This window comes from Copadichromis virginalis, linkage group LG8 (assembly GCF_057382275.1).
Source record: "Copadichromis virginalis isolate Kocher_CV1m ecotype Utaka linkage group LG8, C_Virginalis_male_GT1.1, whole genome shotgun sequence".
Lineage (NCBI taxonomy): Eukaryota > Metazoa > Chordata > Actinopteri > Cichliformes > Cichlidae > Copadichromis > Copadichromis virginalis.
Genome location: NC_140625.1, coordinates 15,548,203 through 15,572,832, shown reverse-complemented (window position 1 = coordinate 15,572,832; position 24,630 = coordinate 15,548,203). Strand labels below are relative to the sequence as shown.

Below are 24,630 nucleotides of genomic sequence, written 5' to 3'. Positions count from 1 at the left end.
TGTTTATTTAGAAGCACAAGATAATTACTTTTTTCCCCATCTTTAAAACCAACCAAGATGTTCAACATTTAGCAGGCCCATAATCTGGTTCATAGATGTGATAAATTTGGCTTTCACAACAAGACTTGTATCTGAATATAATTTTAAACCAAACAAAAACTATTAAGACTACTAATTTAAGAAAAGTTAGTAGACTTACTACTAAGTTAGTAGTAGACTAGAAAAGTTTGGGTTACAAAACCTTTGCTCACAGACTGTTGCTGAGGGATCACCTATTCCTAACTATTTAAAACTACCAGAATGAAATCACTGTAGCACCTGTTTGACATTCCTTTACACTTAGCAATCAGTATGGAGGCCTTCGAAGGTGCCACGTCTGCGTTGTTCTTTACCATCATGAATGGAGGAACTGAGAAGGCAGGTGCGAGTCGGAGTAAGAGACGGGGGTCCGAGGAAGACGAGTGCTCAGTAGTATTTGATAAACTGGAAATGGAAAGCTCACATGTAAGTTCTCGTGTTTTTAAATCAGATATTGGATCTGTACATGCGACATTATATTTTTCTTTAAATTGTGAAACTTGCTGTAAATACAACTGAGGTAAACTAACAGTCTTATATACACACACACACACACACACACACACACACACACACACACATATATATATATATATATATATATATATATATATATATGGGGCGACCGTGGCTCAGGGGTTTGGGAATCGCATCTGTAACCGGAGGGTCGCCGGTTCGATCCCTGGGCTCTCTGTCCTGGTCGTTGTGTCCTTGGGCAAGACACTTTACCCTACTTGCCTACTGGTGCTGGCCAGAGGGGCCGATGGCGCGATATGGCAGCCTCGGTTCTGTCAGTCTGCCCCAGGGCAGCTGTGGCTGCAACTGTAGCTTGCCTGGACCATATGTATATATATATATACTCAACAAAAATATAAACGCAACACCTTTGTTACTGCTCCCATTCCCCATGGGATGAACGTAGAGACCTAAAATTCATTCCAGATACACAATATAACCATCCCTCCCAAACAGTGGTCACAAATCAGTCCAAATGTGTGGTAGTGGGCACATCTGCTATATTGAGATAATCCATCCCACCTCACAGGTGTGCCACATCAGGATGCTGATCTGACATCATGAGTAGTGCACAGGTGTACCTCAGACTGCCCACAACAAAAGGCTACCCTGGAATGTGCAGTTTTGTCTCACAGCAAAATGCCACAGATGCCACAAGCAATGAGGGAGCGTGCAATTGGCATGCTGACAGCAGGAATGTCAACCAGATCTGTCACCCGTGCATTGAATGTTCATTTCTCAACCATAAGCCGTCTCCACAGGCGTTTCAGAGAATATGGCAGCACATCCAACCGGCCTCACAACCACAGACCTCGTGTAACCACACCAGCCCAGGACCTCCACATCCAGCAGGTTCACCTCCAAGATCGTCTGAGACCAGCCACCCAGACAGTTGCTGGAACAATTGGTTTGCACAACCAAACAATTTCTGCACAAACTTTCAGAAACCGTCTCAGGGACGCTCAACTGCATGCCCGTCGTCCTCATCGGGGTCTTGACCTGACTCCAGCTCGTCGCCGTAACAGACTTGTGTGGGCAAATGCTCACATTCGATGGCGTCTGGCACGTTGGAGAGGTGTGCGCTTCACGGATGAATCATGGTTCACATTGTTCAGGGCAGATGGCAGCTGAGAATGTCCCAGTTCTTGCATGGCCAGCATACTCACCGGACATGTCACCCATTGAGCATGTTCGGGATGTGCTTGACAGCGTGTACCAGTTCCCACGAATATCCAACAACCTCGCACAGCCATTGAAGTGGAGTGGACCAACATTCCACAGGCCACAATTGGCAATCTGATAGACTCCATGCGACGATGTGTTGCACTGCATGAGGCAAATGGTGGTCACACCAGATACTGACCGGTTCTGGGTCCCCAGACCCCCAATAGCGCAAAAAACTGCACATTCCAGGGTGGCCTTTTGTTGTGGGCAGTCTGAGGTACACCTGTGCACTACTCATGATGTCAGATCAGCATCCTGATGTGGCACACCTGTGAGGTGGGATGGATTATCTCAATATAGCAGATGTGCCCACTACCACACATTTGGACTGATTTGTGACCACTGTTTGGGAGGGATGGTTATATTGTGTATCTGGAATGAATTTTAGGTCTCTACGTCCATCCCATGGGGAATGGGAGCAGTAACAAAGGTGTTGCGTTTATATTTTTGTTGAGTGTATATATATTCCACAGTAATGTGCAGGTACACATGCTTCAAATATCAATAATGCGCATCAATTCTGTCACTACCCTGCTTTTGCGCACCACTTTCTTATATGCGTTTATTTTGTAAACACACAGAGTACACACCACTGTGCACAGCCCAGGCACACGCAAAATCAGCTGATCTCATCTGATGCACATCTGCTCCTTGATCAAGTGACATTTGTCCTGATTTTTGGCACGAGTGGCGTACGATCAGCACCGCAGCTGGATGGCCCGATTTACATACCCGGCGCAGCTGATACTCACCAGAATAATTTACTAAAATTAGTTATTAAGTCTGTTTTTAAGTCCAGTTCAGTCTGTTAATGTTGATAACGGTTTCAAACGAACGTTATTAGGCTTAGCAACACACCTATTAACTTAAATAACAAGCTTGAAATGTACCCGTCCCATTTTCCCCTTTGTTTTTTTCTCTGTACTGTAAATCTTCCGTCTAAGAAGAAATCTGAGGCTGCTGTTCTGAGAATGAGCTACCAAAGCTTTTTCTGAATAAATCAATAAAGATCCATTTATGGAAAGCTGTGATGAAGGCAGTTTTGTCTTTAATTATATTCAACAATATAACATATTTGACCACTTTTAAGTGATTTTTCTAACTTTAATACACTAAAGTTAAGGTTATATACCTAATTTCTAGTAAGTGGTCCAGCCCCTCCTATATTTTTATGTATGTGGCCCTCAGTGAAAAAAGTTTGGACACCACTGGTTTACAGCATCCTGCCATGAAGTTACATTTATCCCTACTCATTGGGGACCCTCATGTTAACTTTTATCTAGTGGAAAAAAGCACTCTGTAGCGGCCGCGACCGCTGGCGATAAGGAAAGGCTGCTCTTTATAGAGGACTCACGATGTTTTCTGGTTGACTCCAGCTCCGAGAAGAGCCTTGGGAACTCTTGTGTTGTCTTTGCATACCTCCACAATGGTTTATTATTTAATCTTAAATTTTTTGGGGGGAGATTTCCCGTGTACCACTACAGGGAGCCTAAGTATCACCAGCAGTACTCGTACCACAGTTTGAGAACCACTGTTATAAAGCATTAATTTCTAATATGATGCTAGTCTTCTGTAAACTAATTATAAAATAATATATCTGCTCTGTATGTCTGCTGTTATTTTTCTAATTAATATGATAGAATGATAAGACTTCATATGAAATGTAATTCTACCCACATCCTCCATATAATAAATACAGAAGAATAATATAATTTATTTTTATACATGTTACATATTTCATAATTCATTTCTTAACAAATCCATTCACATTGTAAATGTTTTCACAATTACAGCAATTCTTTAGTAGCTTTTTAACTAACTGTAGACAAGCAGTTTGATTCTTAATAGTAATAATAGTTACTTTAAAAATACACCTTAAAGCTCATACATGAGATGAGTGTCCAGAAAATCACTCAGGTAATCGCAAATAACAGAATAACATGCAAGAAGTCTTACAATGAAGCAAAATTACTGAATGTATTGTATCGTAGGATGGTAATTCCTGACTTTTTCTACAGTGGTCCCTCAACATACAGTGTCTGCTCCTTATGCCTTGTCATCAGGTACCAGCGTGAGATTTAATCAGTTTGTACACAATTGTGCTGTCCTTCTCTCACAGTATGATTTGAAAAGTTTTAGGGTCCTGAAAAAGAAATTTTTGTGTGTCTATTGCAAAAATGAAATTTACTTTCACGTTGTAAGGTTCACTTTGTGCCCCTTTGTCAGGACCGTGAACAACAGATGGGAACCTCTGCTAGAGGTGATAGTGAATGAATGACTGAGGAAGTGATGTTAGGTTGTTTTTTGTTTATTCAGTCTGTTCTAATATGAATCTAGCAGGTTCATTTCTAAAACAGGAGGATGCATACACATCTACAAATATGTGTTTGTTGTAGGTGCACCTTCATCAGTTCCTGGACCTGGGCCATCTTCTTCTTGATTGAGGGTCCATTTATAATGACTGTTGAAAAATCCAGCCTAGCAGTGAAAAAAAATGAAATAACAGTACAATAACTGTTATAACTTTTTGAAGTTGTGAAATCCACCAAAAAAAAAGTAAGAAGAGTGTTTCACCTTATACAGCCCAGCCGTGAGTACAACCAAAAAAGCCAACCCTCCCAGGGATCCTATGACAATTGGTTTGATGAAATCTGGTTTAGGATACACCTGCACCACTGTCTCAATCTGATAGATGAAGTGCACATAAATTACCTGTAGGCTGCTCAAATCCACCCAAATGTCTTTTTCACCAAGCTTCACTGGAACCCGGATCACTAAAGTGAAATTAAGCGATCTGATGTCATTTTTAACCTAAACAAGAAAAGAAGAGGACAACCAATCATTGCAGTTAGGTCTAAATCATACAATGAACTTTAAAAAATACTGATATATACAGATTTGTACCTTGATTGATTGTTGGATGGGTTTTTGCAAATGAATTATCCCCAAAGTGAAACTTCTGTAGCTGAGAGGAGTTAACCAAAAATATTTCAATCATTAAATAACTATTATTATAAATAATATCAATAAATCATCATTTGTTAATTTCTTAATGGTTTGCTTTTGTTAAAACAGAAAAACACATACCTTTCAAATGTCATTGAAATGCTGTATTTTACATCAATCCATTTCTTTTTGTAGAGTTCACTTGTAGGGGCATGCTCCTGATTTCCACTGAAAAGGAAAAGTGAAATGATTTGTACCGTATATGTGAGGTTATTGCCTAAATGAAGTGCACCTGGACTAAATGAACAGTACCTGGTGGCATTTGCAGTGACAAAGAGCTTCCTCTCAAGTCGACTGTCTGCTTCAATCCCATAGGAGACAATGAAGGAAACCTAAATTCAAATGAAGAAGACAGATTGGAATGACTCCTGTTTTTACTAAACTGTGCAGAAGGGAGAATGGATCATTTGGTCAAAAAAAAAAAAACAAAAAACAAAAACACAAACCTCAGTTCTGTTCTTGAAAACTGGCTTGTCAATAGTGCAGTCTGTCCTTCCTCGTGATAAGTCATCTTCACTGTCCACAGAGTTGCACTCAATTCTTCCCTTTATTAGAAAACAAAATGACTGCTGGATGCATTGGAAGAGCTGCAGATCAGTGATGAACTGATACAGACTTGATCCTGATGCTTTACCTGCTGAATGGTGAACTTCCTGTAGGAGAGTCCAGCTGGGTACGTGAGAATAACACGGCTGTTGTAGGATTTTTCTCCTCTGTTCTCCACTGTGACTGTGACATCTAAAAGCTCATCAATGCCCAGTTTAACCACTGAGGATCTGTGGAGTATTAAGGAGGATGAGAACAAGGCAAAACAAGACAAGACTACAGGCATACCAATGTCAGAGTATATCAAATATGATGTACTTTGAGCTTTGATAAACCATGTTATTTTTTTAGTTCAAACAGTAAGGTAAAAATGGCTGTGCTAAGATATTGGCGCTAAATTCATCCCTTTTTATTGAGTTAACATTCTAATATTTGGTTGTTAGCACAAACAAAACAACTGAGTGTCATCACTTTCAAAAATATTAATGATGGTCATGTAAAGACAAGTTAAGTGACATTAAATTCAGCTTGCAAATAACAACACATTTGAAGAAAACAAGATTCACACGCAAAGCTTAAGTTTTGTAACAGTGCCTCACCTGGTGAAGTTGAAATCCACTTTCAGGTTATCAACGCATTTGTTGTCAGTTCCACAGTTGATCTCAAACCCTAACTGTGGAAGAGAGCATAATGGAAAAGTACATATTATACATTATTTAAAGGTGAAGTGTCTTGCCCAAGGACACAACGACCGAGACTGTCCAAGCTGGGGCTCGAACCAGCAACCTTCGGATTACAAGGCGAACTCCCAACTCTTGAGCCACGATCACTTGTACTCACACAACAATCAGCTGGTTTCAGTTGTTTGATAGAGGAGGAAAATAAAGGTGTGGTCTAGGGATGCACCGATACCACTTTTTTGAAAACGAGTACGAGTACTTGCATTTCAGTACTCGCCGATACCGAGTACTTAATAAAAACATGATTTAAATTTACAGGTAACAGCTTTAGTCCTGTAATTTAACAAAAAACAAACAAACAAACAAGGGACTAGTTTGGAATTAAGAACATTTATTTAAAATGAAAAGCATGTTGTTTGCAACATATTACAGAATAAATAATTATAAAAAAACAAAATTTTAAATTTGTTCGTCTGTTTTTCTGTTTAGAAGTCACACTAGCACAGTCACAGCTGGGATGACATCAGAGGCTAGTGCGTCGTAGCTGCTCACTTTTTTAGTTAGTTCCTCAAAGGGGCGAGGATGGCAACAGTCGTCTCCATAAGAGCCCATTGGTTAGCGGTGAGATAGTCAGGGAGTTCATGCTCGGACACATACACGCCCAGCACTCGCTTTTGCTCAATGAGGGACTGGAGTACGTCCTGCTGCAGTCTCTTTATTGGCTGGTTGAGCTGTCCCTGAATGTCCTCGAGGCGGGAGTAGGCTAAGGCGGAATGTTTAAAATGTCCAACTATTTTCCGCCCCACTGCTATAGCATCAGCTATGCTCCTCTGTGCTAATAAGCCCTCGTGAACAACCAGTTGGAGCGTGTGCGCGACATATGGCAGACTTGGGAGCCCTGCGTCATTCATGGCTTTAATCATGTTTTTGGCATTGTCACAAGGCACAACATGTACTGATGTCTTAGGTATACCCCATGTCTGGAGCATTTCCTCAAACACATGCGCTATAGCCTGGCTGGTGTGCGAGCCGCGGAATTGTTTGGCATGTAATGGCTCGTTGCGGCGTGAAACTCGTCTATCCACTGGGAGGTTAGGCTAATCAGCCACACGGGGCTAACCCTGCTTGTCCAAATATCCGTGGTGAAACTAAACGCAGAGGAGGCTTGCAGTAGGCTGTGGATATGTTTTTTCATGGACTCGTGTAGTTTAGGCAGCTCTGTGTCAGTCATGTAGTGGCGGCTTGGGACATCGTATCTGGGCTCCAGAACATGGAGGAGACGCAGGAATCCAACATTTTCTACCTCCGAGAGTGGCTGGTCACTCAATGCAATGTACTTGATAATTGCCTGTGTTATTTTCACAGCATGTAGATTGTCTCTGGACATTTTCTCTCGTCTTGCAAGAGTTTGCTGCAGCGTGGGTTGTGTTGGATTAGAAGCGTGGGTAAACTCCTTGTACTCATTGTCGTGTTGGGATTTTAGGTGCTTGATTAAATTGCTTGTGTTAAATGCACTACCTTTTGAGCCTCCTCTGGACAATTTCGCTGAGCACAATTTGAAGTCCGCCTTTGTTTTGTCATGTTCGTTCACTTTGAAATAGTTCCACATGGCTGACATGTCTCGCCTCCCCTTCTCCCCCACTCTGAGCTGCAGCCGGGGCCTGGGGGCGGGCACTCGGCGCCTGTGATTAACCCCTTACACACCGCTCAAACATAGACATTTCTCAGACTGTGGTATCGGTCCCCGGTATTGGGGGACTTTTAACGAGTACGAGTACTTTAGAAAATGTGGTATCGAGGCCGATACCAGATATCGGTATCGGTGCATCCCTAGTGTGGTATACAGCATGGATATGGACAGTACTTTTATTCATAAAGAATGAGAGCATGATGGTAAAGTATAAAGTGAATCAGGAACAGAAACAACTGCATTATGCTGCTGACACAACTTCAGCTCTTTGCAATCAGCTGCACAGACAACATACGGCCTCTGCTTCTACCTGTTCATGTTTCTAAAGTAGAATCACTGTGGCGATCGCTTGAAAGTCTCTTTTTGTAGGGTTTCATATTTGCTTTTTGCTATCAGCTTTGTATTCATACATAAATACTAAGAGGAAGGTCATATGTCATACTTATCTTAAAAAAAATAAATAAATAAATAAATGAATAAATAAATAAATAAATAAATAAAGAAGTCGAATTTCCCAGAGGAATCCACCCGAGGGATTAATAAAGTTCTATCTTATCTTATCTCTTATCTTATGTGTGACTTAAAAACACATTTTTTTTTCTATTTGATATTTATTTCTGAACAGGCAGAAGGCCTTCATGGGCTCAGCTTAAAACATGTCGTCACTGCACTAATGGTGACTCATTTACTTCAAGTACTTGCACAGAAGTCGCTCAAAGAAGTATCAGTCAGTTGCATGCCTACAATAAAATTGATTCAGTAAAGTTAAGGGCAAACCTAAAAGTTTCTCATAACTTCATAAAGACTAGCCTCAGTTGGTCAGCTAATAGGGTTTTTAAAGGTTTACTTACAGGATGAATGGTTGTTGTTTGGGCCTGCGGGGCGAGACTTGGTCTGAGGTTTGTGTTTGAGGGCAAACCATTAAACGTGAATTTGAGCTCATTAGAAAGTTGGTTGAGAGCATCTTTGGGGCAAGCCTGCAAGAAGAGGTTTAGATTCAATGTTGGAGGAGTCTTAAAAGTAAAATTAATTAAACAAAATCTTAAGTTTAATGACTTTGAAGGATTTTAAGATTACTATTAGATCTTACCTCAATGAGGAATTTTACAGTTGAACATTTTTTTATTCCCAAGTCAACAGTAACTGATCCAGACTGCTCTCGTTGTTTCCCACTGGTGTAAGCTCGGTTGTTTGGAGTCTTGCGAGTGGCATCCAGTGTTATAGTGTAATCAATCCTTGCTCGAGCTAAAATAGAGAAATATAATTTGATTTTAATGTTGCAAGTTTAAATACATTAAAAATAAAATGATGTGCAGTGATTGAGAAAAAGAGAGAAGGATGATTAACCTGTGCCGACTGCAGACACTCTGCTCATATTAAAGCAGATTTCAGCTGTATTCTCTGACGGTTTTGAGCAGTCTACATTCTGTGTAGGGATTTTGTTTGGGCTAAACGATACCTCAGCTTTCACCATTACTATGGGTCTTGATCTGGAAAGTAAAAAAAAAAAAAAAAAAAAAAAACACACGTGTGAAGGACATGGCAGATGGCTGCCCCTGCCTGAGCCGTGTTCAGACAGAGGTTTCTTCCTGTTAAAGGGGAGAATTTCCTTTGGGAAAGAGAACTTTTGATTTTATCTAATTGTCTGGGTTAAGCTGTGTGGAAGAGAAAATATGGACCTGAGAAATGATATCTAAACTGAAAAGGCAGCTTTAATGCTGAATACTTTCAAAACAAAAGAAAAGAAAAAAAGCAAGGGATTCAAACCAGAAATCACAGGACTTATTTAGAGGGAATATGCAACACGGAACAGAGGGAGACTCAGACAGTATAAAACATCAGATAATGATGGAGATAGGAAACAATGAAACAAAACACAACTGAAAATAATAAACTAATAATTCAGAGAGGTAAGTATGAGAATAAAGGGAAACACTGGGGCGCACTAGAAAGTCAGAAACTAAAAACTTAATAAAAATTGAAGGTCTAAATCATACCCCAAACCCCAAAAAACAGAAATGCTGTAAATTATTGTTAATGATTTGTGTAATAATTTAACATAAATCATTAAAGCTTTTAATAAAATATATTTGTAAATGTGCCATTCTTATAATAATGAACTTTAGAATGTACCTAAATATTTGACCATTACCTGGACTTACCTCAGTAAGACAACTCTACCCTTTGAACCCACCGCTAAGTCAGGCAGTTCATCACCACTCTGGTCAAAAGACGACTGACTGATTGACATGCCAAAGAACTTCAGTCCTGACTGGACCTCAGAGCCAGTAATTCTCTGAAATATTTTAATTAATCAGATTTCATAAAATATTGACTTTACTTGATAGATGAGTTTAGACATCTTTGTGAGTACTTTGATGTTGTGTACCTGTGAGTAAGTAGGACTGATTCTTCCTCCTCCTTCGCCATTAAATATGTAGATGCTGCCTTCACCATTATTCTCCAAAGGTGCTCCAACTGCCAAATCCATGAATCCATCTGAGTTTAGATCAGGCAGCACAGCAAGAGAAGAGCCGAACCTTCCTTTGACAGCTGCATGTCCTCTTAGTATTAACGGATCATCAAAATTACACTCCACAATCTGAAAGGAAGAGAGTTAATATTTTATGAACATTAAGAAAGTTGACAAATAAACCGAATAATTTAACTGCAGTAGATAAAACTGTGATTTACCAAACCAGTTAATGTGCAAACATAAACTCTTCCCTCTCTATCAGGCTCCATGTACATTGGGGCTGATATGAAGATCAGATCAGTGATGTCATCATTATTTGTGTCCATGGTACACACCTCTGCCCCGAAATATGCACCAGTCTGATACTGTGTAAGGAACAAATTCGTAATGAAAGGATTCATGTTTAGGGGAAAAAAACAACAGCTTTTATTTAAGAAAATAATTCATATATAGTTTACAATTCCATTCAGATCTGTCTTGCTGTAAATTCATACCTGTGATGAAAAGGGCTCGATCTTTTGGTTTTCAAAGCTTTGTCTGTTAACAGCGACCACAACTCCTCTGTGTTTGTATCTTGGAGCACCAACAATTGTTAGTGAGCCACTTCGGGTTTTAGCAGTTGCCATGGAGTAACCTAGAGGTTAGGTATTCAAAGAGAGGAAGATTCCTTATTCCTTCTTTTAAAATGTGTTCATTTTGCAAACACATTAGTGTGTTTGGGTGAAAGAATTACAGCAGAGCTGTGTAATACATGATTACATGTGTATGAGTTAGATTGTTAAAGCTGTAATATTCTTACCAAGATAACTGTCAGGCTCCAAAGACACGTCCTCATATGTTTTCAGCTTCTGGCCTCCTGTTGTGTATTGCACGTAGCCTCCCTTCCACTGGTTTGCACCAACAATAGACATCTGAATTCCCTACAGTGCAGACAGGAAATACATTTTATATACAATTTATTTTTCATTTCAAACCTGGAGTATGTTTAACTAGATAACTGTCTGCTTGCTTTTGGGTTATTATAAATGTGTGAATCTCTCTTTCTATGACTAGACTGTCTGGTGAGTTTCAGGTAGTTTTAATTACCTCGGGCACATAAACTGCACTGAATCCCTCTTGAGACATTTCCATTGTCAGTGACTCTCCACTGCTTTGAGATCCTGTAACAGAAAAATAAATGAGAAGGTAAAAGACACACTACAACAAATTTCACTTTAAAAGAAGTTGTTTTTTTTTTAATTATTCTAAGTTAAGTAGTAGCTCCAAATAATTTTTTTTTCTCTTGATTACAAAAGCGAGATTGAAATGAGATTGATTGTTAAAAACTAAATGAAAAGTAATACCATGTATGTCATTTTAATTGTAAAAAAGCTATTACAATACATTTATCTTTGTACCTTCAATGGAGAAGATTTTGTCCTGCAGACTCTGTCTTATTAATTCAAGTGCGTTGAAGTTCTGCACTTGAAACACATATTTGACTGAGGGAGAAGATGCAATGGTGTCCAGTTCTTGTTTTGCTGCACTGTTAGTAAATGCACTCCCCACCTGGTGTTATAAAATATATGTTTGAGTTGTTATACTATGCAGCAGGATTTGCTCAGTACAGATTATGGTCCATAACTTTACGGACTTTCACCCAGTTTATAGACAGTTATTGTGCACTCACTGAATATGACCCACATTCATGATAACAGTTACGTAATTCTGCAAAATATTTTTTCACATAAATTTGATTATGAACAGTTTATGTTCCCATCAAAAATTCTGCCTTTTCATTAATTTAAGAAATTCTATTTTAAGTTTATGTGGTCAGTGAAATGGGCTTTGATTTCACTACGTTAGTCTTAGCCTTCAGGTGTTTTTTGCATCCCATTGTCACAGATATAAATAAACAAACAACTACCAGTGTAGGCCTTCTTTACAAACATTTATGAAAGAATGGGTTGTTCTAAAGAGCTCACTGAATTTGAGTGTGGTACTGTCAATTTGTGAAATTTCTTGCCTCCTGTGTACTCCATCATCTACTGTTATAGTTGTGTATATAGTGTTATATTTTGTGAGTTTTGTCTGATAGTTGACTGAAACACATCGTGAGTAATAAAAATAATAATAATAATAATAATAATAATAATGGAAGTACTTACCCCAATAGCAAATCGAATAATGTTTTTACTCTCTGCCAGCTGTGCTGCACCTCCCAGATCAGAACGATCTTGGGATTGTCCATCAGTAATTACTATCAAGACCTTCTTCACATTTGGTCTAGAAGCTGTCTGTGGTGTGAAAACATAGTTCCTGCCAAGTGAAAAAAAAAATCTATTTTTAACACAAAACAACTTTTCAAAGTGCATCTTATGGTCATGACTAAATTGCATGTGTTATTATTGTCTCGATATGCATCATTTTCTGTATTATCTTTTAGTATTGCAGATATTTTTGCACTTTGCAAATCCAGCTAATGCAAGTATTTGAATTTAGCCTTGGTTATGCTCATCTCATCAAATCTGTGGGAAATAATTCTTCAAAACCCAAGTCTGTCTTTTTACAGGTTTTCATCAAACACACAGTACTTAGTGTGGTGAGATGCACCAGAAGAAAATAATCTGGACAGTAAGTCTAGGCAATAAGTTCACTGTAGTGCTTTAGTAATATTATTGCATCACTGACACAACATGTCTGATGGCCTTAGCTGTGTAAGTCCATGCCCTCAGCTGACTAATTCCATCTATGTCATTCCATGGTCCAGATGAGGTAAATTTCTTAAAATAAAAATGAATTTGAGGGTCCGTGGAGAACTGGGAAACAGAAAACTGCAAAAAAAAGAAAAGAAAAAGAAATTGTCATGCTTTATGAAAATAAATAGAAATAAAGATAAAACAATTTTATGTGCCATGATTTAAATTACAGAGGGACTGCAGGGCCTTACCTGTGCATCATTTGAGAGAAATGACTGAATTAGCGTTTTCACAAATGTCTTCATTGTTTGAAAGTCTGTAGTAGATATGCTGCCTGAACCATCCAACAGAAAAGCAATGTCTACTTGCGGCGGGCATGCTATCAAAGAGATTAATTTCAAAATGAATTTAATTTCAAAGGGTTAAAGTTAACAGTACCACACAGTACCACATGCTGAAATAAACTTCTCGTTAATGGCCCTTTGAGTTCATTTACATAGTAAATACTAAATGTAATCTGATTTGACAGACAAAACATTAAGAATAAAAGATTAAATTAGTTTGATCTAAAACTAATTTTAGAGGTTCATGTAAAAAGAATCTACCTCTGGCCACAATCAGCACACTAAAAAAGAGACTGTGTCCTAACTAGGATAGGGGTTTGTGTCAGTGTGTGGGATTTTAGCCTAAGGTTAAAACTTACTTACCAATAGAAGTAAATTGACAACTTAAAACAATTTTATTGTTTTTTTGTTTTTTTTTTAAGGTGACAACTTCCTATTGGTTATTTTGTGGTATGGCAGTTTTGGATGCATCTATCCATCCAAGCTTAGATCTTGAGGTTTGGTCTCATCTGTAATCTTAGACCACCAAATCATACAAGTCATACACAAAACCTGGCATCAATCCCTTTTTTTTTATTTACTCCACTTCTGTTTTGACTAAACCTTATTTTTTGCTGACATGTATAAACAGAAGTCTCAATATAGTTTGATCTGAGATTTAGAGATTGTACAAGCACCAAAATAAGTCATTAGAACTCTACGTTCAAGTATAAAATCCAAAAGCTCTTTTTTTAATTAGTGAGGCCCCAGGACTCTAAGCATTATGGGTATATCATCACAAATTTTATTTACTGTTACCTTGAAGAGAAGAAGGTATGGGTAGTCCAAATATATTAGAACGGTCCATGTGGAAGCACACACCGTTGTACATGGTGATACTTTTGCAGTCCTTTGGGATGGTTGGACCACACACCTGAGAGGAGACAAAGCCAAGATGCCATAATTCAGCCGGTTGAGTATTTTTTGTAACTTAAACAATTATTAATTCTATATAAAATCAAACAAATCGGGGGGGGGGGGGGGGAGAGAAATTCCGACACAACTCTCTGCTGACTTTTAGTCTGTTTAAAGGAGAGAGAGAGAGAGAGAGAGAGAGAGAGAGAGAGAGAGAGAGAGAGAGAGAGAGAGTTAAGTAACTCACCACAGTGTTTTGTGCTGTCGGATCACTTTTCATTGTCAAACCAAGCGACATGTTGACTGCAAACTCTGGTGCTGTATTGAAAGCATTACAAATGTGTTAAAACACTCCTAAGGACAGAGAGACTCAAGAGGAGCTTCTATCCCCAAGCCATCCGTGCCCTAAACACACACACCCGCCTTCTCACATCATCTATAATTGACTGAGTCAGGACTCTTCCAGACACTAAACCAATGCACAATGTACATTTCAAATTCCTTTAATTTTAAATAGGTTTATATTGTCTATCCTGTAAAATAGTCAGATGTCTATTCATATTAATGTACAGAATTCACCTGCTTGCTGCTACTACTGCACATTCACCCAGTGTGTGTGTATATACATATATATACACACACACACATACACACACACATATATATATATATATATATATATATATATATATATATATATATATATATATATATATATATATATATATATATATATATATATATATATATATATATATATATATATATATATATATATATAATGTTCTTCCTCTACACCCCCCCAATTTTTGCACATGTCAAGGAGCGTGTCAGGCTACATTTCACTGTGTGTTATACTTGTATAACTATGCATGTGACAAATAAAGAACCTTGAAAGAAAAAAAATACACTTTGTGTAAGGAAGAAAACAATATTCAAATTGAGAACTACAAAGTGCCACAATTCATGATAACTATAAGAAGTGGTATCGTCTAGACTGGAAACTGAGATAAACAGTAGTTTTCATCTGGTATATTTTCAAAATGAAGGAATGCAAAACAAAACTCAGTTTTACTTTTCTTCGTCACTATTGTCAAAATTTAAGAAATGTTTTCTTGTTTTTATCATCAGTTGGAAAGTTTATTTCATTTTTAAGGCTGAACGTTACATACTAAGATATCTAATATGGAAATCTACTGTAACTGTGATTTGATTTAAACAAATGTATGCGACAGGATCTATGGATATCTATTTTTATGGCAAAATACTATCCGAGTTTTAGCACATTTAGAAATGAATGGTTACCTACCTTGAAATTGTAAATCTTGGCAGTTTGGGGGAGAAGTGGTGCAGCTGTATATTTTCCCTCTTCCATTTTGTGAATGCTGTTCCAGTGGAGCACTGACGAGCAAACTAACAAAATAAATCCAGTCAATCATGTAAGTCTAGAAAGCAAACTCTAATTAAATAAACTCCATATGTCCATATAGCATAACAGAGACGGTAAATAAATAAAATAGAAATAGCAGTAATGTTAAACATGCAGCTGTAAACCCGCTTTCAACATAACAATGCATGTCCGGACTTACTCTGATTGTCTCTGCACCACCTGGTAGCCAAAACCAGCAGCAGAGTTACTCAGGGTCTTCCAAGCCACGGGATCAATATTGCAACCAAGTGCAGCTTTTAACACTGAGGAATAATGAATACAAATCTTTAAAATCACTGTAAAAAAAGATAACATTATTATTATAGCACTACTAATCATAATGACATTTCGGAAACTGTTTACGCTGTGTTAGTCTAATTTCATTCTACCTCTCAAGTACCAGAGTGTTTCTTTCATTACCACTAGAGTGCACTAGAGTAAGACAATTTAAAGGTAGTAACTTTTCACTTATAAAACTTTAATGTGGAGCCCATTTTGTTTGTTTGCTTTCCTTTTTTTTTTTGCCTGTCCCGTTCAGTACTTTAGCAATCAGAATTATTGTCTGAAGGTCAATGGATTTATTTTTCCAAGTGGGTCAGTATGGCTTTGCCATATTGGTCCACTTGATTGATCTTTATTATTAACATTATTATTTATTTATTTATTTTATTTTAAGTTATTATAGACTGGACAGAGATGAATGGAGGCTAAGAAAGGGAAAAAGAAAGAATGGGAGGGAAAGAAAAACAGAGGGGAAGAGGGACACTGAGAGAAGACACAAAAAAAAAAAAAAAAAAAAAAAATCAGCTGGATCACCTGTTGGAATAAAAAAGAAAAAAGAAAACAAGCAAAAAGACAACAACACAGTAGGGAGACCACAGCAACAACCTAGATGAGTAGTGTAACAATAAATAGTAAATACTGGATGGTATTGAGGGGCACGTAAGACTGACAGTGCGCAGTATGCTTTGAGGCCAGAGCCAAGGAAGGGTAGTTTGTGTCTTTGAACACCTGTGTGGACAACTGTGTGCGTGAACACACTTGTTTTCAAAAGGTCTCTCCATGTAATGATCTGCTAGAAGGTGTGGGGAGCCATAGCCCCGTCCCCCAGGGCATGAAGCAGACATGGAGGAGATCCAGCCCCCAGACATCCAGAGGTCTTCCAGAGTGTGAAAGGACCCAAGTCCCCAAGGCCCTGCCAGAGCCCCAGCTCGATTAAGTCGAAGATTAATTCCTGTCTGCGTACAGTGGTCTTCCCACGCGTGTATTCATTAAAATCAATTGTTTGACCAAGATCTTCTGGACCTGGTTGTTTGTACTCTCCTTCCTCAATTATGTGAACCTTAACACTGCACAGAGAATAGAAATCAAGTATTCTTCAGAAAGTTTTTCCAATGTCTGTTGCTGAAGTTGTCATAAATGTAGGCACTGTAGGTTGCTTTGCTTTCACTATTCTGTCCAATTCATCCCAAACCAGCTCGATGGGGTTCAAGTCTGGAGATTGTAATGACCACTCCATGTCTTCAAGCTTACCATCTTGTTCTTTCCTCCTAAGGTAGTTCTGGCACAGCTTAGACTTATGTTTTGGGTCATTATCCTGCTGTAGGATGAACCCCTGACCAACTAGGCACATACCAGAGGGTATTGTAAGCAGAATGCTGTGGTAGCCATTTTAGTTCAGGGTGCCTCTCAGTCTGTACAAGTCACTGACCCTGAATCCAGCAAAACAGCTGCAGATCATCACACTTTCTCCTCCATGTTTGATAGTTGATGCCACACACTGTGGAAACATCCTTTCACCTACAGTACTTCAAGGCATACAAAAATCCTGCGTGATTTCAAATTTCAATTTATCAGTCCATAATACCTTCTTCCAGTCTTTAGTAATCAAAGGCTGGTGTTTCATTGCCCAGACAAGCCTCTTTGTCTTATTGTGGCATCGTAGCAATGGCTTTCTTGCTGCAACTCGTCCTGTCTAACCTGCAGCTTAAAGTCTTCTCTTCACAGCTGAAACTGGGACTTGCTTACTACGCCCACTACTAAGCTGTGCTTAAAGCTGTTGTCCTGTGAGCCACCTATCACACAAGCTGTTAATTCTCAGAAACTTGTCCTCTGATTCAGTTGTGGCTTTGGGTCTGCCAGACCTCTTCCTGTCAGAGTTTTCCCCAGTTTCTGAGAGCCTTTTGTTTGATAAAGCTATGTGATGGTACCATATTACATAATAACACTTTATAATAATGCCACACTGTAAAGAGTTAGTAATGTATTAATAAGTGCTAAATTCATCATTTATAAAGCTTTAATCCTGCTTAGTATGTAATTTGTAAATACAGATTTGTTTATTAAATGTTTGCTCTTGATTGATAATCTTATATTCAGTATAAAGATAACTTTAGATCTTTATAAAGTCTAGATAAGTGAATAACCAAGTATTTAGATGTGGATTTACATATATGATTGAATATGAGCTCATTGTTTGCAAGTGACATTGACGTTTTATAAATATTTATTTTATACTGTCATTCATGGTTAATTCAGGCAGTTACCACTTGTACTTAACCCTCCTGTTATGTTAGTTAGCACAGCAATGATGTTCCTGGGTCAATTTGACTTGAGGCATGCCAAGTTATCCAAAAATGTAAGCAATCAAAAAATTCCAATGGACATGTTTATATCTCATTAGTAAATCCAATACTAACTATTTCAATAATAACATAACATAATTTCCCTAGGGATTAATAAAGTATTCTGATTCTGATTCAATCGATATTTATTGCAAATATGTTCTGCTTCCCCGATAGCTTTATAATTTCAAGAATGATTCAGTTATTAGTTGTAGTTAGTTGGCCAACTATTGCATTTAGTTGGCCAAGACCAGCTTTAATTGACAGACTTGATGCCTGCCACACAAGTCATGCTATGACATGATATAACACAGCTTCCTAAAAAAAAGTTAATATGATATCAAACGATGCTATTTTTTTCATGTCAAAATGTTCTGTAACTACATTGAAATGCAAATGTTCTTTTTCTTCTCGACACAACCGCAATTGTGTTGTTGTGGCTTTTAACCCTTTAAAACCGATCGGAGCGGGCACGCTCTGTTTTGCATAACTATTTTTAAATCCCGTAGCACTGCAACCACGTAAGCTAGCGCAAAAATGTTTTTTGCATATGAAACCGGAGGAGTTGTACTTACATCTTATGTCATCAGCTTGTCCTAGGTCACGGTTTCCTTCCACATATAGCTTTGCAAAAACTGCATAAAAAGCGCTTGCAGCAACACAAACAAAATATTCCAGAAACACGCTTTGCCGATCCGATCAGCTGTTCATAACACTTCCTATGTTGGAATAGACGTCAGCGCGAACTTTCACATGTCCACCATTACCTGCCCGAAACCGGAAGTGACGTCGTTTTCGCAGAAATGTAGTTTTATACCATCAGGGCCTCATGAGCCTATACTGGTGTTTTTAAAAGTTATCTTTGACTTTATGACTTTCTGTGTCGTTTCTGGGATGCTTAGGACTCATATTGCACTGCTGGAAATAGTTTATTTTGATGCATATGGTGCTTTTTTGCAAATTTGCACTATAATATTTATTTTCGTTTTTCCTGCAGTATATAAAAAATTGGTGTATTTCAAAAATAAAACTATGAAGACACTCAAAATAAATTTCCTGTGGTAGGAAACTATTTTGTGCAACTTTTTTGTATTTACAGTTTTGAGGGATAAGCCTCTTAAATTTCTCTAACTAGAAATATATGTTAAAAAAACAAAAATGATTTAAACATTTTTTTGTAGTTTATTGCACTTTTTTGCAATTTATGTAATTACTATGCACTTAATGCATACATATTATTAAAATCTGAGTTATAATGGTTGTATTGATGTATAGCAACTTGAAATGCTCCCAAAAATGGCACTACAGCGTGTAAAAATATAATTTAAGCTCTGGCGAACTTGGTTCTATGGTAGGTCTTAAAGGGTTAAAGAATATACCATTTTTATTTATTTTTACACAGTTGTGAATGTACATTATATCACAACATTAAGAAAAACATAATTAAAAAGATTATTGCACTTTCTGTATTTAGAAGGAAGTCTGCAGTTTTTATTGCAGAAAGTACCAATCAGTCCCGTGGCTGGCTATATGCTCCCTTAAACAAATTTCCTACCCCTTAAATCAAACTTAATAAATAACAAAATAAGAAATAAAATAGATTACCCACAAACATGAATATGGACAAGATTTACTACAGTAGCTGAAAAATCCACTAGAAAAGGCACAAATGAGATGGTTTCACATAGGGCTGCACGATTAATTGTACCTAGCTATCTGGACTGAGCATAGAAACAGAGAGGTCACAGGGGTGACTGTGGATTCAATGTTGTTTGGTAAAACACAATGTGAAAAAAAACATTGCTATGTCAAGAGTATTGGTAGTGCTATATATTTCTCTGTGTAAAGGAGTTGGGGCCTCCTGAATGGTAAATGGCCTGCATTTGTATGGTGCTTTACTCAGTCCCTAAGGACCCCAAAGCGCTTTACACTACATTCAGTCATTCACACACTGGCAATGGCAAGCTACGTTGTAGCCACAGCTGCCCTGGGGCGCGCTGACAGAGGCGAGGCTGCCGGACACTGGCGCCACCGGGCCTTCTGACCACCACCAGTAGGCAGACATTGGGTTAGTATCTTGCCCAAGGATACTTGACAGGAGGCAACCTGGGATCGAACCACCGATCTTCTGATTAGTGGCTGACCTGCTCTGCCACCTGAGCTACAGCCACCCAACCTTGAGACATGATGCAGCGGGTAATGATGATGACATTGCTTCAGGTATTTTTCTACAACTGATGGAATATACCTTAGAGAAGGATGAGAAGCTTTTGCCTCAAAAGTGATGGGACCAGGGATAGGTGCAATGTGGAAAATGTGTCTGTGATAATACGGTTCATCGGGAATTCCATGCCAGAGAAGCATCTTACTGGGTTGCTTGACTTGCAACAACTTAATGCAAAGTACATCACCTCTGAGATACTGTTACATCTTTCTGATGCTGGCTACAATGCTGACAGTATACTTTGCCAGTTTTATGATGGGGCTTCTGTAATGAGTAGGATTAAATGTGGTGTACACGCTTTGAGAGGATTGACAAATATGTCCCATACATCCACTGCTACAACAACCAACTGCACTTAGTGGTTGTGCATGCCATTAGAGTGAGCCATGTGCAAAAAGATTTTTTAATCTTTCTAGTTCACTCTACAACTTTTTTCACCACCACTATGTGCTCAATAAACATGATGCGCCTTGTCTAAAAAGGCTGCTTGAGATCAGATGGTCAAGCCACTATGTGGTGACAAGGTGCACTGTGGAAAATCAAGAAGAAATCCTTAGTATCCTGTCTGAGATGACAGAGGATGATAATGCTGTGCACCGAGGCATCAGGCCTGTTATGCCAAATTAAGAGGCATCAATTCTTTGAGATTGGAAAGTTCCTACTGTGGGTGCACTTAAAACCAGCAAATGCTATTCTATAGTGTCAGTGAATTGATCTGTGCAGTGCTTCTGAGGTTGTTAGTGCAGCACTTGACTCCTTAAAAAACATCTGTGAGGATGACTGCTGGGGGGTGTCATCTCCTGCTGAGGAGGAGTCACATCCAACAAAGAGAAGGAAAACAATGAACAAACAAAGTGTTGCGCTCTCAACTTTGGACCATACAGACTCTGGTGACCCTATGATTCTCCCCATCAGTCTCTGAAAAGATCCCTCCTCAACATCCTTGACAGGGACTTTCAAGAATGGAAACTAGATTTTCACATAAGAATATTGAAAATTGTTTGTAACAGTCCTGCTAATTGGTGTGTCTTCAGCATCGTATGAGAGTTCCTTCTCCACTTTGTCATAGGTCTTAACCCCTATCGTCACACCATGTTACATAAAAGAAAGAGAAATTTGGTGATCTTGGCCCAATAGAAGTTCATAATGAATAACTTGGATATGGATGAAAGTTTTTGGAAAGGGAAACAGGAGACTGTTATTGTAGAGTGGATTGAGGAGAAAGGAGAGTGTTTAGTTGCAAACACAGAGTTCTGTTTGTTGTAATTAAAAAAAAAAAAAAAGACAAAAAAAGTTAATATGTTCTGTTCTAAATCCGTTGTGTTCTACAAATTAGTTTGAGTGTTGTAGGAAGAGACATGGTGAATTGTGTGTGTGTGTTTTATTACTATGCAAACTCTTTTTAGTTTTGTAAATATTGGCTATATTGAGAGGTCTCATTTTATTCTTACTTAATCTTGCCAATTAATTTGAGATTTAGGCCATCCAATTAAGATAAATTTTATGTTGTTGGTTGTAAAGATCCTGATGGATATTTGGTGTTCTTTATTTTTTTATTCTATTTTCCTACCCTTTTAGTTTTGTTAATATTGGCAATAGTGAGAAGTGTTATTGTTGGGTTCGAATATATTTGATACAGGCCATCCAATTAAGGTAACTGTCATGTTTTTAGCTTTTATAATCTGATGAGAAATATTTTATTTTTTGCTGTTTTATTTTTCAGTTTTCCCCCTGAGGGATAGCCACCTTAACATGGTCAGGGGGTTTGCATGCCTCAGTGACCCTAAGAACTAGACCAGGAGAAGCTTAGCCTTTAGGTGGGACAGCCAATCCAATTACATGACAAAAACAGTTATCCACAGCACCCCACCCCTTTCCCTGCTCCATTGCCACAATATGCACATTGCTACATTTCTGTCTGCCCCCTCATATATGCCTGTCTAGAACCGGCCCAGGTCAGTCCATTTTTCATAGGTTGCTGTAATTCACAAATAGAAAATGAAAAACAAAATCAGAAGGTACAAAATTGTCTTACCTGACAATAACGTAGCACTGAATATCAAGTCCATGGTGTTGCTCCCGACAAAAGATAAAGTGTGATTTCTTTTCTTTTTTTAAAGAGCACTACTAGTACTGGAAGTTTTGAGTCAGATTACAAATTCATGTAGACAATATCAGAAAAACTGTAAGGCTGAATTTATTTTCTATCAATTAAATTAATTTTTATGGGTTGGAAATGCTTCCCACAACATTTTGTGTTAGCAGTACTTGTAAATTGATCTGTAAATTCAGAAAGTAACTGCTTTTCTGCAAATCTTTTATATGTTTCTACCAGTCCTTCAAATAGAAATAACAGCCTGTTTATTTTCCCCTGTTTGCTTTTCTCCGCGTCTCCCTAACACACTGTTAAATTGTTCCTCTTGTATCATTTAAAGCAATTGTGTCCCGTCAACTCTCCCTTAAAGACACAGTACAGCCACTTCGCAACGGATTTCGGTCCTGAACCAAAGTAATGGAGAGAATTTTGCTTCAAAAGTCTAACAAATGCGTACGATATGATCCACACGTGTAAACTAAGATGTACAAATGTGTACAATGATTTGAGGACTCACAAGCTTTAATCCACACCCAAATACGAAGCAACCTGGCCACACGTAAAACTATTTTACAAAATTAAATACCGACCATTAACGCACAGCTTACTTTAGGTTCAGCCCCACGAATCCGATTATTTTACCTTACGAAAACCTGTGCGTACAAATGTCGAAAAACACGTAACATCTCTCTCGCTCACCAACAACCCATTTAATACGTGCGGACGAATCGTCTGGAACGCGAAGATCGAGGTGGTATTTCAGTTGCATTGTCCCAGTGTAAAAATGACTGCAAAGGATGATCCACAGTGACGGCCCCACCCACTTGCAGCTGTGCACTAAACATTTATAGGCTACTGCTAAGTGTCTGTAATTGGTAACTCCGAGCTTTCTGATAAAGAGGTTGCGAGTTGTTCAATTTATTTAGAAAAAGGAGTTTACATGTTTTGGCAAAACAAAACAAAACAAAAGAAAAAACAGATGTCCCATTTTTACACTGGGACTTGAATGCATCTTACATTTGTGGATCTCTGCGAGGGGGGCTGCCTGAAACTTGTGTTATGAAGTGCAAACAACAACAAATAATACTCTAGGTTTAAAAAAAATGTAAATCGTTCTTCAACTGCAAGTGACTCCTTATTCCTTGTGTACTTTTTTCATTCTAATCTCCTAAATGGTAGTGGCACACTGTAACTATTAAATCACTACTATACTAAACTGAATCTCCTTTCTCAAATATGCTGTGAATACATGATGTTGACAGGAAAGATGTGTTATTAACATTAAAACACATGTATCAGTAAAAGATTTTACAGGAATAGGACACGCAGAAGTTGTACAAAGTGAAAAACAGGCAGTGATTACAAACAGGACACTGAAAAGCAACGTGCCAAGGAACAAAGGGAAGCACCCGAGTATATTCACTGAATTACCATCAATTATATAACTTCAACCTTACTAAGAGGAAGACTTTTTTTTACCTTACTTTTTCTATCTCATACAAAAACATGCTGTGCAGGTAGAATATTGTAAGTGTTTGTGGTAATTCAAAAGCTGGCTAAATTACCTGAACTACTTACATATTTTATAAAGCCACTGAGGCAACAGTTTCTGAATGCTGGATTCTTAATTGTAGTTAGATTGTGGCTGGTAAAGATGAAAATGCATACAGAATATAAACTACAGAATTTGGTTTCACTTTGTTAGTAATAAACAGCTGCAAAAGAAATAGACAAAATGCACAAACATGCATCAAAACAGTCACGGTCGTGGCTGTTTACAGTCTTAATTGCACTCACTGTCATCTTCATAATCATAATGATCAGTAGGTGACAAGTGGATCAGCACACACTTAAGATTATAGTTTCACTTCTATAAAAAACATGCTCTGCAAACCTGCAGTTTCCTGTGTGCACTTTGTACAGAGTGTACTAAAAGCAACCGGTTATTTGCCTTTTCTACATCTGTTCTCAAAAACAGGAAATGGTTCAAAGTCACATAGACATTTAGATTGCTTAAACAACAGAAAAACACATTTCATGAAGCTGATCAAATTATATAAAAACAAAAATCTCTTGACAACTATACATCACATTACTGTGTATGAATAATAACAAAGAAACTTTGA

General features: G+C 38.1%; 1 protein-coding gene and 1 pseudogene across 3 annotated transcripts; one reads left to right on the top strand and one right to left on the bottom strand.

Annotated features, from left to right (window-relative positions):
- Positions 1-342: 342 nt before the first annotated feature.
- Positions 343-23,313, bottom strand: LOC146703033 (integrin alpha-M-like). 3 transcript variants are annotated; one of them, XM_085466140.1, is made up of 27 exons: positions 15,722-16,315; positions 15,442-15,545; positions 14,380-14,450; positions 14,037-14,151; positions 13,146-13,273; positions 12,887-13,029; positions 12,364-12,514; positions 11,614-11,764; positions 11,303-11,376; positions 11,016-11,136; positions 10,711-10,850; positions 10,435-10,581; positions 10,130-10,342; positions 9,903-10,036; positions 9,088-9,230; positions 8,831-8,985; positions 8,592-8,717; positions 5,970-6,043; positions 5,459-5,600; positions 5,271-5,369; positions 5,077-5,156; positions 4,906-4,992; positions 4,723-4,783; positions 4,531-4,629; positions 4,393-4,445; positions 4,221-4,296; positions 343-483 (listed from the first exon to the last, which is right to left on the bottom strand). In XM_085466140.1, the coding sequence occupies exons 1-27, from the start codon at positions 15,898-15,900 to the stop codon at positions 466-468; spliced, it is 3,084 nt and encodes a 1,027-aa protein (XP_085322266.1). In that variant the 5' UTR covers positions 15,901-16,315; the 3' UTR covers positions 343-465. The 3 variants fall into 3 exon arrangements, with proteins under 3 accessions (XP_085322266.1, XP_085322267.1, XP_085322265.1); XM_085466141.1 differs by lacking the exon at positions 343-483 and adding an exon at positions 22,445-23,313 and having other exon boundaries at positions 3,513-4,296; positions 15,722-15,824; XM_085466139.1 differs by lacking the exon at positions 343-483 and having other exon boundaries at positions 3,513-4,296.
- On the top strand, positions 20,445-21,416 carry LOC146703034 (uncharacterized; annotated as a pseudogene).
- Positions 23,314-24,630: the final 1,317 nt, after the last annotated feature.